The following is a 19,588-nucleotide window of genomic DNA, read 5'->3' on the forward strand; positions in this document are numbered from 1 at the left end:
CACCTGATTCCTGTAGATTGATTATTTTTTTTGCATAATATTAAAGTTTTTAGAATACAAACAATTGGTACATAAACAATAATACAAAACAAGAGAACAGATTAACCACTATCAATAAGATCCGCAAAAAAGGTTAACCTATTGAAAACAACTACTTATTCTAATGGTAATTTTTTATTATTTTATTTTTTATTTATTATTTTTGATGAAGGAAAAGATCTCAGAGTTGCCACTCCCAGGATAATATTGTTATTGTCCAAAAGGGAATTGTGGCATGTGGTTTCTTTCATTGATCAAACCTTCATCACTAATTATTTTTTATATAAACTTTTTCTAAAATATTATTGTAAACATTACCACTTATTTTTCTATAATATTGTTGTAAATATTACCACTCAAAACTCATTTATAGTAGAAGAGTATTTTTCTAATATTATCTAGTCTTATTTTTATATAGACTTTTTTCTATTCTTTTTCTTATACTGTGCAAAAAATGCCTAAAGTGCAAACGTGTTCTAAAGTGACTTGTGCTACTGCAGCTTATCAATATACGAATGCTAATCAAAATAGCAGGATGGCAAAAATAGTTATCATTTTTGAATATGCTGTGCAAAGATGGAACATCATGAATAAGCCTCAAACTGGCATAAATCTATTTAACATGATGTGAGTCACTAAAAATTGCCTAAAGTGCAAACATTTTTTAAAGTGACTAATGCAATTCCAGCTTATCGATATAAATATGCTGTGCAAGGTAGCAGAGTGGCAAAAAGTAAATACCACTCTTAAATAGGCTGTGCAAAATAGCAACAATAAAACATCATGAATGAGCCTTAAACTGGCACTTATCTTTTTAACATGATGTGAATTAAACGGCCGATTTCTTAAGCCGTATCGAACCCGTGTATCCAACCAACGGGAACCCGTTTCGCCGCTGTCATGCGGCTTCCTCAGGGTAATATAAGGCAAACGGGTGTTGTCATATAATGATCCGGATCATTATATGACAACACCCGTTTGCCTTATATTACCCTGAGGAAGCCGCATGACAGCGGCGAAACGGGTTCCCGTTGGTTGGATACACGGGTTCGATACGGCTTAAGAAATCGGCCGTTTAATTCACATCATGTTAAAAAGATAAGTGCCAGTTTAAGGCTCATTCATGATGTTTTATTGTTGCTATTTTGCACAGCCTATTTAAGAGTGGTATTTACTTTTTGCCACTCTGCTACCTTGCACAGCATATTTATATCGATAAGCTGGAATTGCATTAGTCACTTTAAAAAATGTTTGCACTTTAGGCAATTTTTAGTGACTCACATCATGTTAAATAGATTTATGCCAGTTTGAGGCTTATTCATGATGTTCCATCTTTGCACAGCATATTCAAAAATGATAACTATTTTTGCCATCCTGCTATTTTGATTAGCATTCGTATATTGATAAGCTGCAGTAGCACAAGTCACTTTAGAACACGTTTGCACTTTAGGCATTTTTTGCACAGTATAAGAAAAAGAATAGAAAAAAGTCTATATAAAAATAAGACTAGATAATATTAGAAAAATACTCTTCTACTATAAATGAGTTTTGAGTGGTAATATTTACAACAATATTATAGAAAAATAAGTGGTAATGTTTACAATAATATTTTAGAAAAAGTTTATATAAAAAATAATTAGTGATGAAGGTTTGATCAATGAAAGAAACCACATGCCACAATTCCCTTTTGGACATAAACAATAACCAATATACAAATAAAATTTCTTAATTTGAAAAGGAAGAAAAAAAATAGAATAAGCCATCAGAAATTCCACATTTGATCATAAGGTGATCAGATTTGAGCTGATACCAGAAGTGACATTGCAAAACAAATCTACTGTAGGCATTTAATTTTCAAAAGGGAGACTATGATAAAATGAGGAAAATGGTTAAAAAGAAGCTAAAAGGATCAGTTGCAAAGGTTAGGACTGTATATCAGGCATGGATGTTATTTAAAAAGATAATCGTGGAAGCCCAGACCAGATATATTCCACATATCAACAAAGGTGGAAAGAAGAGGAAACGAGAGCCGGCATAGTTAAAGACGAAGTGAAAGAGGCTATTAGAGCCAAAAAAATCCTTTAAAGAATGGAAAAAGGATCTGAATAAAGAAAATAAGAAGAGACACAAGCACTGGCAAGTAAGATGCAAAGCATTGATTAAAAACTATAAAAGCTAAGAGATAATATGTAGAGAAACTTGCAAAAGAAGGGATGGTAAATGTATTTACATTGGTGTGATATGCAGGCCTCCTTCATAGACATAAGAAGTGGACAGAGATTTAATAGTAGACATTCAGAATACAGTAAAACTTTGGATTGCAAGTAACTTGGTTTGCAAGTGTTTTGCAAGACAAGCAAAACATTTGATTAAATTTTAACTTTATATACAAGCAGTGTCTTGCGATACAAGTATATACAGTATACACACATCACAACTGAGTTGACACTGCAAAAATGCATTGACTGTTCTAAACAAGCAAAGTCTTGCAATATGAGTACATACAGTATACACGTGTCACATCATCACAAGTGAGCCGATGGTTCTTCTCTCTCTGACGCTGCGGGAGTGTAATGATTGTTCTAACTGAACGAGGTCTTGCAATACAACTATGTATAGTATTTTGTATTAAAGTTTTTGGGTTGTGGAACAAATTGTCTGATTTTCCATTATTTCCTATGGGAAAATTTGCTTTGATATACGAAGTGCTTTGAATTACAAGCATGCTTCTGGAATGAATTATACTTGCAAACAAAGGTTTTACTGTATATCTAAAAAAAGGGATGTTTTATTATTAGGTGATTTTAACATGCTGGATGTTGATTGGTGTATCCCTATTGTGGGGTCTTCTAGAAATAGGGAGATCCTGGATTTTCTACAAGGAGAACTGTTCCAGCAGTTGGTAATGGAATCCATGCATGATTGGGTTATACTGGACTTAGAGCTTACAAACAGGGAAAGTGTTTCTGAAGTTATAGTGGGTGATCATCTGGTTTCCAGTGATCACTAACATGGTTTACTATTAAGATGGGTTTAATATTAAGATGGGTATAGAGAGGGCTCATTCAAAAGTTAAGGTTCTAGACTTTAGAAAATCTAAGGTTGTTCGGATGGGGGATTACATCAAGGAATTGTCTGGATGAGAACGTCTGGAAGGAGTTGAAATGCAGTGAGCAAAACTGAAAGGAACTTTGTAAGGGTGACAAATCTTTTTGTGAGACAAGTAAACGTAAGAGGAAAAGAAGGCCACTTTGGTTGTCAAAAGTAGTAATTGAGAAGGTAAGAAATAAGAGGTTATCTTTCATAAACTACAAAGGATTGTATAAAGAGGAATTGCTAATCAATGTGATGGATGTGCATGTTTTTGAGTGTAAGTTAACTCAAAACGTGGTTTGATAGACGACAAGCAAACACACATTTCATCATCCACCATCTGCAATTGTTCTCTTTTTCAATTTAATTTCTGTCAGACTGAAAATTCAAGTTCATAAATATTAGAAGATCCACATGGTAACAAAGCCTTGATTGCTTTGTTGCTCAAGTTAGGATAACTACTACATAAAAAAACCAACCAAACAAACAAAAAATAACCCTAAAATTACTTGCTGTAAGTTTTCAAAGATCAATCACACCAAAGAACGATGCTTGTCTGAGCAGTTGTATCCTTACGCCCACAGACGCTCATAACATTGACAGACTCTTGCGTACATGTCATCTATCCTAGTATATACTTATCAAGGGAATTTTTTAAATTAAAGTAAAATTCTGGAATTTCTCGTGGCACACCCAGAATCTCTTTGGGGCACACAGTTTGAGAGATACTGATCTATGGCATAAATAAAAATTTAGAGTTGACAAACTGGGAGAGAGATTGATAAGGATGGTGTGGGAGATCCAGGCCAGGTTTTCCAGGAACCCCCTTGTTCAGCCTTCCCTAGGTACAACATCACCACAACATAAACAGCACCAACACGGGTGAAAAGTATAAGGAAAAGCTTTTATTTATACACTCTTTTGAGCCTGTTCTCACAGGCTGAGGGGAAGTAGTTTCTCTATTCAAATAAACAGAACCGTCCAGACCCATGAACATATTCCGCAGTATTCAGAATAATAAGTTGAGCTTACCTCAACCAGCCAAGTATCAAAGTCTCACAATGTCAGCTCCTTCAAACAGTCTTTTCCAGACTTAACTTCCCAGGGTTCCCCCTAACCAAAAGCTAGGGAAGTAATTGAATTCTGAGCCTTCCCTATTCAGGGAAGTCTCTTCCTGGAGACTCTCTCTCCCACAGGAACCTCCATGAATGACTATCCTCTGGGGCAGGTATATGCTTTGCTGCCTGAGTCCCATCCCTTCTGATTCAGCCAGTTCTGTTCTGGGCAGTTAGCGCCACCTTTTGGAGGATAGCCTAACTGCCAGCTCAGTAAACCAGCATCCTCTGTTATTCATTGATAGAATAGCATCATTAATTGAGGAAGAATCCTTGACTCTTTCACAGATGGGATGGGTTAAGGAGAAAGGGATACTGTTGGGGGTCGCACTGGTATCTTTCTTAGTGCAGAGAAAGAAAGAGAAACTGGAATGTACACATTGAGGGAAGAGAGAAAGAGAGATGGATGAGAACTTAATAGGGACAGCAAAAAAGAAACAGGTGATGGATTTGTGAGTGATAAATGAACTAGTATTGAAAGATGTATTAGAAGGAGCAGATATAGAGACAGAAAGGAGAGAGAGAGAGAGTCTAGTATGGTTAAGCTACAATCTAAGGACATGGAAAGACTGGTGAAAACAACATTAGGTAATGGGGGCTGGTGGGATCAGGCTTAGGAGTGGAGAGGCACAGTAATGTGAACAGGTTAGAGAGCAAAAACAGAGATGGAGACTAGTATGAACTGGTCTGGGAGGTGAGCAGAACTAATAAGGAGAGACTGGGGAGTTCCAACCAAAAGGGTCATTTATAGTTTTTGATTGCTCATAGTTTGGGATACCTCTTACAGAAATTGATAACATTTAACATTGCCTACTTATTATTTGATGGCAGCTCCTTGAAATTACCTTATGCATTTAGTTTGTTTTTGTTAGTGCTGTGTGGTATTGGGAACTTTGGAATTATCAGTTCTATACTTTAATAAACCTTCTAACAAAGCTTCTAACATATGGATCTAGCCACTCTGCTATGGCAGCAATGAAAAACTTACCAACTGCCCTACTAACTGTCACAGCTCTTACAAAATATTTCCAGTGCTAAATAACTATCAAGGGCAAACGCTATGATGTTTATTTACCCAGTTACTTTTAGGAAGAGGTTCACCCACAATATCATCTCATTTCTGCAACATCATTACAGCATTACCCAAGCAAGTTATTAAAATTTCATATCACCTTTCGATAACAGTGATTTAGGTAACACTGTCTTTATCTCTGTAGTTGGAAATAACAAAAACCATGTCAGACTGAAAGCACTGAATGGCCTTTCTGAAGCAGTCTTTTTATGCTACTGATTGTATCTCGAGTGAGAAACAAAAACATACACCACTAACAGGATTGGATTTGATGGACATTTGTTTTAAGGCCCTTGAAGAGTTTAATTTATCTTGTACTAAATTACAACAAAGTGGATAGGAACATATATAATGCTATATTTCCTGCAAGCTTGACTCCACTACCAGGACTCTGTTTTGGACTTTTTCATGGTGCACAATTAGTATGGGCTACACAAAGGTCAAGTTGTATTTTTGAGCAAAAGAATGAAAGGTGATAAGCTCTGTCCTTCTCACATGATTTGTAATGTATATGTGTGCCTGTGTGTTCAGGGCTGAATGGAGGATGAGTTTGCTGTAGTTTGATTCAAACAGGGTCGCTGGGTGAATCATTCATCCAGAATGCTTTAGAAGTTTGCAGTGGCTCCCTGCTGATGTGGAAATATAATTTGACAGAGAAAAGAAAGTCTTTGCAAAAGAAGAAATGAGACAGTGATTGTTGTCTTGAAGGGACACCTACTTCCTGTCCTTTAGAAAAGCAAAACACGGGAACCTTACTGTGCAGTTGGTGTCAAGTAAAAGGAAACAGTTTGAAGCTCTGATATGTGGCGTCATCTTCATGTGTTCATTTTCTTTAGCTAATTGCTGTATGTTCTTTTATAAATATTACTGGTCTGAGAGGTCAAGAATTAAAATTTTTTAAAAAAATACACTGCACATATACATTACATTACAGATTTCTATTCCGCCATTGCCTTGCGGTTCAAAACGGATTACAAAAGAATTACAAAAAATGTATTACAAGAAGAAGATATCTGGTAATTTCTAGAGAAGATAAAGAGTAGATGAGGTTGCTTTGGGGAATCAGGAAGGTATTAGGAAGTGGGAAGGAGCTAGTGGTATTAAGTCGTTTGCAGGAATTTCTTGAAAAGTAGCATCTTTACTTCTTTTCTGAATGATTTGTAGTCTGGGGTCAAACTCATAAGTAGTAGATTGGAGATTTGGTTGTCGAGTTTTGCTGCTTGTGTGGCTAGAAGGCCATCATATAGTTTTTTCCATTTGACTTCTTTGGAGGGTGCATGAATGGAATGTGGGTTTTCCTGTGTCTAGTTGATGTAATTTGGATGAGACGGTTGTTCAGGTAGGTTGTGGTGCAGTGGTTAAAGCTACAGCCTCAGCACCCTGGGATTGTGGGTTCAAACCCACGCTGCTCCTTGTGACCCTGGGCAAGTCACTTAATCCCCCCATTGCCCCAGGTACATTAGCTAGATTGTGAGCCCGCCGGGACAGACAGGGAAAAATGCTTGAGTACCTGAATAAATTCATGTAAACCGTTCTGAGCTCTCCTGGGAGAACAATATAGAAAATTAAATAAATAAATAAATAAGGTTGGGCTGTCACTGTTTATGGTTTTAAATTCTTTATTCATTTTTACAACTTACAACAAGTGTAATCGGAAATAACATTTAAACTTACAAACATCACTTGAATTTCCGTTACAATCATTTTAAATTAATGACATTTATCCCCCCCTCCCACCCTTTCCATATCATATATAATCACGTATATCATATAATATATTCTTTTCTACTAATCCAAACAATTAATATAAGATCAGAAACCCCCCCACCCCCACCCTCTCATTTGCAATTGTATAATTAAGGGGAAAATGTTATTTACTCGTTACAATAATCTGTTAATGGTCCCCAAACATCCTTGAATTTATTAAAATGTCCTTTCTGTATGGCTAATATTTTTTCCATCTTATATATATGACACAAAGAGTTCCAGAAATTAAAGTTTAATCTACTCCAATTCTTCCAATTAAATGTAATCTGTTGAATGGTGACTCCAGTCATAATTAGCAAGAGCTTATTATTTTTTGAGGATATTTGACTCTTTGCCCTCATTGACATGTCAAATAAAATAGTATCATATGATAGGGCCACCGGATTCTCCAATAAACTATTTATTTGGCCCCATATTGATTTCCAGAAATCCAAAATAAATTGTTTTAAATAGTAGACAGTAGAATTTGAATAGTATTCTTGCTGGAATTGGAAGCCAGTGTGAGTCGAGGTATGCCTCTGTGATGTGGTCGTGTTTCCTCAATGAATATATAAGTCTCAGTGCTGTGTTTTGGATTATTTGTAGTTGTTTTATCATTTATCAGGAGAGGTAGAGAATATTGCAATAGTCTAAGAGACCTAGGACTAGGGATTATACTATTGAAGAATTTTCGAACTTGTCTTAAGATTCTCATAACTGCGAATGATTTCTGTATTGTTTTATTGATTTGTGGTTGCATGGTGCAGCATTTATCTACATGCTATCTATCTACATCTATGAGCTACATGGCATTTAACACACATTAATTTGTTAGGGCACCTTAAAATGAAAATTATTTTAACTCAAAAATTGAGATAATAATATACATTGATTACACATAATATACATTGTTTACACAGGTTAGATAGATTGTGAGCCCACCCGGACAGAGAGGGAAAATGCTTGAGTACCTGATTGTAGAACCGCTTAGATAACCTTGATAGGCGGTATATAAAAAAAAACAATAATAATTTTCATCAGAGCAAATGTTGGGTGGGTTTTGTTGTATTTTTCATGCTGATTTCAAATCTGTGTTTAGTTTTTTACTGGCACGTAACATTTTTGTAATGAGGCTCATTATATATAATTATAAATGTTAATTGGGCGATATATCATGCGTTTATAGGATAAACGTATAAGGAGGGTTTTTTTTTTTAATGCTACAGACGGTGATTAATATCAGTCTTTATCATGCCAAGACATTGTACTAATCATCCAGATAGTTTCTGTTACGTCTGTGGTTTATTCATGATGAAAGCACGTCACCCATTTACCGTAGTTCTGAAGAAGGTATATACAAATTGTACTTTGCCTGTCCACTGATTTATTCTTCTTATACTGCATCAAGCAGCCCAAACCTAGTCCAGGAGCCAAAGCCTGCAATCCCAAAAGAATATGCAAAATGTTGGGGAACCAGGCGCGCGAGAACACGAGTAGCACAGGAGAAGCTAGAGCTGAGAACAGATTGAGCCACCCAGTCCTCACTAGGAAACATCCACCCACAATTGTACCCAGCCCAAATGCCAACCGCCTGGGCAGGGTGCTGCACTCTTCAACTCTGGATGAATGTACGTGAGCCACACTAGCCGTAGGAAAGGTGCTCACAACACAGCAGCAAGCAAAACAGGGTGAGAAACCAGGAAGGAAACAGGCAAAGGAACTAGAAATGGTTAGCAGCACATCTGCAGACAAACTAGGAGCTACCAACACCAAAACAACAAGAGGACATGCTCCCCGGTACACCCTCAATCATCCAAACTCCCACCTCCCCCAAGGCACCCCAAAATATTCCAATACTCCACCCCGCCCCATTCAGGCAACTGCAACCCCTGACACTTACCCCGTCCCACCCCAACGAATGTAACCCCCAGTAAGCCGCTGAGGCCCATCTCCCCAAACTCCGTATACATGCATTTGAAAACCCAATAACCCTGCACTGATAACTGCCCCAATGCAGAATGAGCGGAATCCGAACCTGGAGGCTCCACTCCACCCAACCACAAGGCCTTCAGTTGTATGGTCCAACTGACAGCCAGTGAGAGGGGATTTGTCACTGCGAATCATCAAAGAGATAACCACCAGGTTGTTGAATGCCAAGGCAGCAGTCAGCAAGGACTCCGGCCAAGGGACATTGCCTGGGCACCTGATACAACCGCACAGACTGACCCTGGCCCAAGCAGTCCTAATATTTAGCCCCCGGAACCCCCAGATTAGTCCCTGCCCCATTCAGGGCGGTAACAGTGACCGCTGGAATGGCATGCATGAGAAGAATGAAGGAGCTTTTCACCCATCCTGAGAGGGCCGAGGAGTGCCAGAGAAAAACTATGACATACAATCTCCCCAGAAAGGAAAGATGGCTGGGGAAGCAAGAACAAGGAGCGAGTACACCAAGGTTTTATGAGTGATAGGCCTTCCTCAAGCCGACTGCCATGGGCCCACCCTCCCATGACAGCCGGAATTCTGCCCAATGAAAATCCACAAGGATGGGCTGCCCCCACCCTGAGCCTCACAGAAGAAACTGACCAACCAACCCGCTATTGCATTTCCGGGAAACTCCCATACAAAAATATAGAATCCAGCATTACACCAACCAGGCATCTGACACAGACCCAGGGGACCAGCCCCACCCCATATTGTCAGCAAAACCGCCCTGCTCGGAAAAATCCTGTGCCACAGTGAGACCCTGGGGGGTGCTGCACTGGAAGTATCTCCCCGACTGTGCCGATACAAGCCCCCAATAATGACTCAGCATCCCCAATCCATGGCTCCAGGCTCCAGATGGTGAAACTGCAAACTATGGAAAGAGAGAAGGCATCCACAACACCAGCAGGGATATCTAGCAACTGTTACGCTTAACAGATGGGACAAGGTTAGAGAAGCACAACACCAGATCCCCAATCAGAGTGTACACCTGCAGGCATTTTTGCTACCAGCTTATACACCACCTTGAGTATCATACCTGTTATCATACCAAAATAATATCCACCTATCCCGCCACTTATCTCTTCCCAACCCCCTCGCCACCACTAATGAAAACATCATGAGCAAGGTAACATTTGGGGTGGCTCCCAAAGATCCCAGGCCCCGCGGCTGCCCCCCACTCGCCCAATCACATGGTCTGAAAACCCGGACCATGACCACATCCAGAAAGTACCATTTCAAATTTCGATAGGACCGCACCCTAAACCGAAATCCTACCAGGAAAGGATACCAGTAAGCTTAATCTGCCGGCACCACCACTCCTTGCCCATTGGTGTCCGGAAAGCCTCTAAGTGGGAGGTCAGACAAGTACTGCATGAGAGAATCCCACCCACCCTACCTGACAATCACCCACCGCAGGATGATGCTGACAGCACAAAGCAAACACAAGCAAGGGAACAGCCCAAGGGCAAACCCCAGCCTTCAACACCAGACCTCTGCTGATCTCCAAACTCAATGTGGCCTAGACCACAGGCCAAAGAAGCTCCAAAGACACATCTCGCCCCGAATATTCCTGATGACGCACCAATAAGAAACCCAAAACATCCCCCAAATCCATGCCCTAGCGATACAGCGATTCCTACAATGTCGTACCACCAAAGCCCAAGCTGAAGAGCAACCCTTTGAACCATAATGGGCACCTCACCCTTCACCTAAGTTCCCGAAAGGGAGGACCTGCCAGGCCAATGGGTAAGCCCAAACTGTCAGACGGGAAGACAAACCACATGGACTCATTGATTTTTCCTCACCGGTCCTGGCCCACCCTGCATCCGAAGGCACCTACATTGACTGCCTGTAAAACAGTGGGAAGGGCACCAGACTCCACAACCCCTGCTGCACAGTCGCCCTCCATGGGAGAGCACCAGCCAGCTTGGAATCCATGTGCAGGAGCCCATAAAGGATGCCCGGAGTCCCCTGTGACAAACAGAAGTTCTCAACACCGGATATTGAAAATCTACTTCACCACAGGTTTGCACCCATCTCTAGAAAAGCTGAGATATGTCCCACACCTTAGCATCAAATGTCAAAAGCTACCCCATAATTCAGAGGGCTAGCCATCCCCCTACCCTGAGCTTACCATGAAAAAGACCCCAGTAAATAAATTCCCCACTCTGGAGAAGGCTTGTCACGAGCACCGTCTGCCTCGGCCTTCCCCTTGCCCCTCCAACTAACCCCACACTCCAGCAATCCCAAGATAGCCATGGAGTCCCTCTGCTTGACCACATGCCCCAAAACTGTAGATGTCGGCTCCCAAAGCCTAGTCAATGCCAACAAGGCCAGAGGACTTCTAGGCTGCCCTCCAAGGTTCGGTGCACTGGCCAGAGGCACTGTGGGCCCAACTGCCTAAAATTGCAAGGAAGAAGTAGGAGAAGAAAGGGAATCAGAGGAGGAAGCACGTACCCCACCGCCTATGCTTTTCCCTTACCACCCCATGACTCCCTGAGCCTTAACAGAACCACATCACCCAAACCTGTAGGACCGCTTGACCCTGCCACTTCTCTGCTGTGATACCAAAGCAGCCGCAGACCAGTATACCGGACCGCTGTCACTCTCCAGGCAGTATGTTAATACTTATGTTCTTATGTGTGTATATTGACATTCGTAAAACCCAAATGGTGACTGAATTCAAAAAGATGTGGATCGTAATATAAGTAAGAGGATGGAATCAAAGTAATAGAGCATTTTACCGAAAGCAAAAGTTATGACCTTCATACTTCCAAAAAATTGGATAACATAACCAGCAGAAAGCATTAGGTACAGCCCTTAACAAAGGCATAGAATGGGTAACCTATAAAAATAAATAAATAAGAGCAGCAGGAACAATTCTAGCCAGGGCAGACTGGATAGGCCATTTTGGTCTTTATTTTCTGTGAATTACTATATTACTATGTAATACACCTATATACATGAAAAGTGTTTACATCAAATCCAGATCTAGACAGAGATAAATAGATGGAGACAGAGCTATTGATATATGGATATATTTATAGAGTATATCTACTGTGTGCACACATATCTGAATCTATAAATATATATATATATATGTGTGTGTGTGTGTGTGTGTGTGTACATATACACAATTATGTTGCATTGTTTGTCTTTTTCTTTTAATAAAAAATGTGACTAAAGTAAACTGTATTCATTTTCTCTGGTATGCTTATCTATATTTATACTGTTTTCCAGGCAGTAGAATGGCAGTGTGATGAAGCTACTAAAACAGCTTGCTACAGTAAAGGCAAATCAGAGGTAAGTGCCTGTGTTATTCAGATTTTAAATATCGTATACATATACTTGAATATAAACCGAGATTTATGGGTCCAAAAAAATGGCCCGGTCTTGGTTTATATTCGAGCCTTGATCTTTCTTGATGCCTCCCGCCCTCTCTCCGAAGATTACATCTCCACCCCCCTTGCTAACCAGCACTTCTGTTCCCGACCCCGCCCAACCGGCACTTTAGGCCTACCACCTCCCTACCCACTAACCTGCACTTGTTTTCACCACTGCCCGATGGACACTTCAGTGCTATCACATCCCCACCCAATGACCAGAACATCTGTCCCTCCCCCCGCCGACCAGAACTGTTCTTACCAGCACTGTTTTTTTCTGGTCTGAAGCTGAGGCCAATGCTATGTGTTGAGCTAGAGCCAGGCCTTGCACATTTGCGCTTGATTAAGGCCTGCTGGTTCCCATCCTCTCTGAGAATCTCAGAAAGGAGCCAGAAAAGACCTTGAGCATTCGCAGATGTGCAAAGCCCCGTTCCGGCTCAACACAGAGTATTGTCCTCAGCTTCAGACCGGAAAATAACTGTGCTAGTAAGAACAGTGCCGGTAAATAAGACAGCTATTGGCGTTAACCAGCATCACAAATCATAACTTCCTCAGAGAATTTGATAAGTTTTTCCTTTTCAGAGTATAACCCATGCTCCACTACAATATTGTTTGATGTGCTTCTAAAAATGAACCCTATGGCTATTCAAACGTTTAGGATATGATCTTCAGCAGTTAAACTTTTAGTTAACACGTGAAAATGTTCTTCAGCAGGAAGAAGGAATGTTGATAGTCTAGGAAAACATTTTTGTGCTTGTGCCCACATGTTATCTCTGTTGTGTACACAGTAATGGCATTGCTGAATTTTATGCTATGTTCTATTGTGTTTTCTCTTAAATGCTGTGTTTTACCTCTATGGTGTAACATGATAAACATGCACCGGCCGCCAGCAGGCACACTTCTATCCAAATGAGGCAGACCCACCTCTCCCCTATCCAACCCACAGGAGCCTAGGGCCTGATTGACCCAGGCAGCTAAGGCCCCCTCCTATGGGTATGGCCTTAGGTGCATGGGCCATCTCGGCTCCTGTGGGTTGGGCAGGGGAGGGGCGGGCCTGCCTCATTGGGACGGATGCGGGTAGGCCGGTGTGAGGACCTGTCAACTTGCTAGGTGAGCCCGGGGAGGGGGGAGGGGTCCAGGGAGGGGTGTTTCATTGGTGGGGCAGGGGGGTTGGGGTGTTTCATTGGGGGGATTCAGGGATGGTGGGTTCATGGGGGGGGGTCCGGCAGGAGAGATTGGGCACCCTCCTGCTGGTGATCTTCTGAAAAGGGTGGGGGGGCCTACCAGCAGGAGCGGTTGGGCACCCTCCTGCCATTTTTATCATGGTGGGATGGGGGGCCTACCGCCAGGAGGGGTTGGGCACCCACCTGCCGCAATCGTCGGGGGGGGGGGGTCTTTCAGGAAGAGGGGTTGGGCACCTTCCTGCCGTGATTGTCCTGGGGGGGGTCTTTCGGCAGGAGGGGTTGGGCATCCCTCCTGCCTCGTTCATTTAGGGGGAGGGGGAGACTTGCAGCCGTGGCCGCTATACTAATCGCGGCAGGGTGATAGATTAAATTACACTTACTGGTGGGAATCTCTCTGTTATAGTTTTAAAATGGAACGTTCGATGTTTGTACAACAGGGATGGTATAAGAAATTTGGGAACCATTGACTAAGTTTTGTAAGGAATGATAACTAATTTTATTTTATCGACCCTTCAGCATACACATCCAGGGTAGATGGGACGGGAGAGGGTTTTGCATTGTAATTTCATTTGGGGAATATATGGAGGGTTTCCTGTAGGTATATAATAGTTGTGCATTAATGTTTATAAGTTTAATGTGCATTTTGTGTAAACTTATATATACTGAAATTGGTTGCACTATGATAGTTTGGAAATTTAATAAATATTTACAAAAAAAGGGGGGGGATGTTAGAGGTGTGTTTTGGGCAGGCTTAGGACTTGAGATACTCTGTAGGGATAATCAAACCTTTAAAAAAATGCCCTGGGCTTTTTTTTTTTTAAGATGTTTGGAGCTAAACCTGTTTTAAAAGCGTCTAAATGCTAAAAAAGCTGACCAGATGTCCACTGGAGGGGTTAAGGCATGACCCCTTCCCTCCTTACTCCCCCAGTGATCACTGATCCCCGCATACCATCCAAAGATGTGAATCCCCCCACCAGTATTGTCCAGCCTGTCCACGCAGCTCCTGATTGGTAAGGCCCGACTTTAGTGCAGGAAGAGGCGGTCAGAGCATACAGCGAGTGATTTCCTTCACTTGCCAGCACTCTGGCTGCTCTCTCCTGCTTCTCCCGCTGCCCTCTCCAGTCCCCCCCATGAAAAACTGTATTTGTGGTTTTTCAAGATTTGCGGGGGTTCCTGGAACGGAACCCCCGCGAACATAGGGGGAGTACTGTACTTAGAAATGTCAATGACTACTGAAGAATCACATACACTATTGCTGAAACAATAATCTGAAACAAACCTTTTTAAAACAAAACATGAAAAAGCAAAAATAATAAGACAATTGAAACAAGATTAAATATTTCCCATTACATACCCAGTATATATACTTTTATTTAATGCTGAGCATCTTCATTTATTTAACACATTTTTATACACTGCATAAAAATCTGCCCTCTTCCTAGTTTTCTTTCCTTCTCCCCTCCCCCCCTCGTGAACTCATTGCGGGCATGAACAGCAGCTCATTTTACTGAGCCAATGGACATAAGAACATAAGAATTGCCTTACTGGGTCAGACCAATGGTCCATCAAGCCCAGTAGTCCGTTCTCACTGTGGCCAATCCAGGTCCCTAATACCTGGCCAAAACCCAAGGAGTAGCAAAATTCCATGTTACCAATCCAGGGCAAGCAGCGGCTTCCCACATGTCTTTCTCAAAAACAGACTATGGAATTTTCCGCCAGGAAAATGTCCAAACCTTTCTTAAAATCAACTACGCTATCTGCTGTTATTACAATCTCTAGAAAAGCATTCCAGAACAACTATTCTCTGAGTGAAAAAAAATATTTCCTCCTATTGGTTTTAAAAGTATTTCCCTGTAACGTTGAGTGTCCCCTAGTCTTTATAATTTTTCATGGAGTGAAAAAACGATCCACTTTGACCCATTTAACACTACTCAGGATTATGTAGACGTCAATCATATCGCCCCTCAGACATCTCTTTTCTAAGCTGAAAAGCCCTAACCTTTTTAGTCTTTCCTCATACGAGATAAGTTCCATCTTGGTCACTCTTCTTTGAACCTTTTCTAGTGCTGCTATATCTTTCTTGAGATAAGGAGACCAGAATTGAACACAATACTCCAGGTGAAGTCTTACCATGGAGCGATACAGAGGCATTATGTTCAAATATATTTTATTGAGCTCATCAAGAAAACCAAGCAAATATACAAGACAAAATGCATACAAGCTCAACTTTTTACAGTACAAAACCCCTCCCCCACTCCTTCCCCCCCCCCTTTTCAAGTAGCACCCCCACCCCCCAAACGATCCCCCCCTAACCCCCCTCCCGGTCCGCCTTCCAAGTACGACATAAGCAAAGATATAATACAAAAAGAGACAGGCATACCTAGGAACATGGTGATACAGAAAAAACATGGGCTCAACAGTTAAGCAAACGGCTGTGAGCCAAGGGAGTCAGAGCAGTCCAGAAGAGTTCCCAAATGCGTTGAAAGGTGTGTCCTGGGAGAGAGGAAAAGTCCGTCACATCCCTCCATTTCCACATCAATAGGGTAATCATCCGACATCGTCAAATAGAGTAATCTGGTGCTTCACCCTCAAGCCATTTCAGCAAGATACATTTCAAGACAATAAAGACAGTCCACTTAAGGAAAGCAGCAGCCCCCCTTTGACAAGGGTAATAATGGGGAGCAGCTCCAAATAAGAACAGAGGTGAGCATTGAATTATAATGTTCCAAATGCGCTCTACAAAAGTAAAAAATGGCATTCTAAAAGTATTGAATATTAGGGCAAATCCAGAACATATGTCCCAGGCCCGCTTCAGGGGCCTGACATCTAAGACAGGCAGCTGTCACACGAAATCCTGAGAGATGAGCCCTCTTAGGAGAAATATACAAACGGAAGATCAGCTTATAATGTTGCTCCCAAAAGGTGGTATATTTGCAAAAGGCAGGCAACCTATGGACAGCCTGCAAAAGCACATCATCAGGCAACTCTACTGCAAGGTCATGAGCCCAAGCATCCCACAATTTAGAATGATCAAACAAGGGGGACTCATCCTTCAAATGGTGATGATGGAATTTAAGGGTAACAGGAAGTTGAGAACCAATGGTAAAAGCCATAGACAGCATCTCTTGGCAAGAAGCCTGCAAAGAACTAGAGGGTAAAGAAGAAATGTAATGTTGAATTTGCAAATAAGCAAAATAATCAGTGGGTGGGAGATCAAATTCTTCCCGCAACTGTGCAAAAGACTCCATCACACTAATAGAACAGGTAACTAGTGGTGAGCATTGGGTCCCAGAATTTGGTCTCTGAAGGTTAGTCAAAAATGTATTAAATTTAGTCCAATAAAAGGATCATCTTATTTCCATTTTCTATTTATAAACATTTATCAACACAGCTACAATACTATTTTATCCTAAAGCAAAAAATGAAATAAAATAGATTATTTTTTCCACCTTTGTCGTCTGGTTTCTGCTTTCCTCATTATCTTCCTTCTATTCAGTCTGTCCCTTCCAGAAATTGTCTGCTTGCCCCTTCCATCTCTCCTCCTGCACCCCCCACCCCCATTGGTCTGGCATCCATCTTCTTCCCTCTGTTCCCCTATGGTATCTCTCTCCTTCCATCTCTCTTTCACCCCCCCCTGTGGTTTTTAGCATCTCTCTCTTCTCATTTCCTCCACTCAGATCTGATATCTCTGTCTCCTTCCTCCTTCCCCCCATGCTCTGGCATCTCTTTCGCCTCTCTCTTCCCTTTCCTTTTCTTCCCTGGTCTTCCTTCTTTATTTTCTGCCTCTGTCTAAATTAAATTCTTTTTTTACTATCCAGTCCTCCATTTTCCTCTTTTCACTGTGTCTACCCACAGCTTGCCATCCCTTTCCTTCACCTTTCACTAACTCTATCCTCTTCCCCCCCATCCAGCATATGCTCTTTTTCTTTATTCTCTCCTTCCATCCAATATGTGTTCTCTTTCTCCATTTCCATTCAGCATTTGCTTCCCCCACTCTCCCCTCCCAACTGACATCTAACATCTGCCATTTTCTCTCTCTTTTTTCACCCCTTCTCTCTTTCTCTCCCTCCAACCTGATTACATCAAATATCTAGCCCCCTTCTCTCTCTCTCTCTCTCTCTCCCCCCCCTCCAGCCCAATTCCATTGAGTTATCCTGCCCCCTCACCTCCCCACCACTGGTGCTGCTTCCCACGCGCTCCTGAAGGCACAAGACAAACTTCAATCACCACTTAACCTCATCCCCTTGTTGGCCTATCTCCCTCCCTTCCCCTCATCTTCGCGATTGCATTTCTGTTTCAAAATAAAAACATTTTCTTTTTCAGACAGGCCCCAGAGTCGGCAACCTTTTCTCTTGCAAGCGGCTGCTCGGCCCAAAGCTTCTCCTTTGACGTGAGCCGCCCAGGTGGAAACAAGAAGCTGTGTCAGAGGGGAAACTTTGGGCTGAGCAGCCGCTTGCAATGGTTGACGATGCTGGGCCCATCTGAAAAAGAAAATGTTGAGTTTGAAATGGAAAGATGACTGCGAAGGTGAGGGGAAGGGAGGGAGATGGGCCAACTAGGGGAAGAAATGCCCGGACTGTGGGGCCCAGGGCAGTTGCTTTGTTTACCCTCCCCTTATGTTTTTAGGCCTGAGGCACATGCCTACTGGGCCTACCCTTCAATCCGGCCCTGACTATAAATAACCATAATACTGACATATACAGTGTATGAGTATGTGTGCAAACACACTCAAAAATGCCAACAGTTAAGCTATGCATTATTTCGTTAAAAAGCACCTAAATGCAATAGTGCATAGTTTGAGATGGAAATACACATAGAAAATAAGAACATAAGAATAGCCTTACTGGGTCAGACCAAAGGTCCATCAAACCCAGTAGCTTGTCCTCATGATGGCCAATCCAGGTTATTTGTACCTAACAAAAATCCAAATAGTAGCAGCATTCCATGCTACCTATCCAGGACAACAGTGGCTTTCCCCATGTCTGTCTCAATAACAGACTATGGACTTTTCCTCCGGGAAATTGTCCAGACTTTTCTTAAAATCAGCTACATTAACCGCTCTTACCACAACCTCTGGCAATGCTTTCCAAAGCTTAACTATTCTCTGAGTGAAAAATATTTCCTCCTATTGGTTTTAAAAGTCTTTTCCTGTAACTTCATTGAGTGTCCCCCTAGTCTTTGCAATTTTTGATGGAGTAAAAAATTGATCTACTTGTACAACCACCAAGGTGCAAAATTTATATATACCGTGTATCAACAAGGGATCCGAGAGGAAAAAGAACAAGGAACCGGCATGGCTCACAATAGCGGTGAAAGAAGTGATCAAAGACAAGAAGATTTCTTTTAAAGTATGGAAAAGGTCAAAAATGGATGACAACTGGAAAAAGCACAGGCAACATCAATGCAGGTGCCATAAGGCGGTAAAAGGGGCCAAAAGGGACTACAAGGAAAAAATTGCCAAGGAGGCGAAAAACTTCAAGCCGTTCTTTCGATATATTAAGGGGAAACAACCCACGAAGGAAGCGGTGGGGCCATTGGATGATCATGGAATAAAGGGAGTGTTAAAAGCCATAGCCAACAAACTGAATACGTTTTTTTGCGTCTATTTACAGAACAGGATATACACAACATACTGGAAGCTGACAGGCTATACATAGGAAACGAAGACGGGAAACTGACTGGGTTGACGGTCAGTCTAGAAGAGGTATGCAGGCAGATTGACAGACTTAAAAATGATAAATCCCCTAGACCAGATGGTATCCATCTGAGGGTAATCAAGGAACTGAAAGGGTTATAGCTGAACTGCTTCAACTAATAACCAATCTGTCGATCAAATCAGGAAGGATTCTGGAAGACTGGAAAGTGGTGAATGTTACGCTGATCTTCAAAAAAGATTTGAGGGGAGATCCGGGAAACTACAGGCCGGTGAGTCTGACCTCGGTATCGGGAAAGATGGTAGAGGCGCTGATAAAG

The 19,588-nt window shown here is 41.7% G+C and overlaps 1 protein-coding gene across 1 annotated transcript in view; it reads left to right on the forward strand.

The window, feature by feature from the left end:
• Positions 1–19,588, forward strand: part of SEMA5A (semaphorin 5A) — a 1,054,315-nt gene that overhangs the window by 557,116 nt on the left and 477,611 nt on the right. The window contains 1 exon segment of the mRNA XM_033929716.1: positions 12,289–12,351. Within this exon segment, the coding sequence (XP_033785607.1) occupies positions 12,289–12,351 (63 nt within the window).

Source organism: Geotrypetes seraphini, chromosome 2 (genome assembly GCF_902459505.1).
Source record: "Geotrypetes seraphini chromosome 2, aGeoSer1.1, whole genome shotgun sequence".
Lineage (NCBI taxonomy): Eukaryota > Metazoa > Chordata > Amphibia > Gymnophiona > Dermophiidae > Geotrypetes > Geotrypetes seraphini.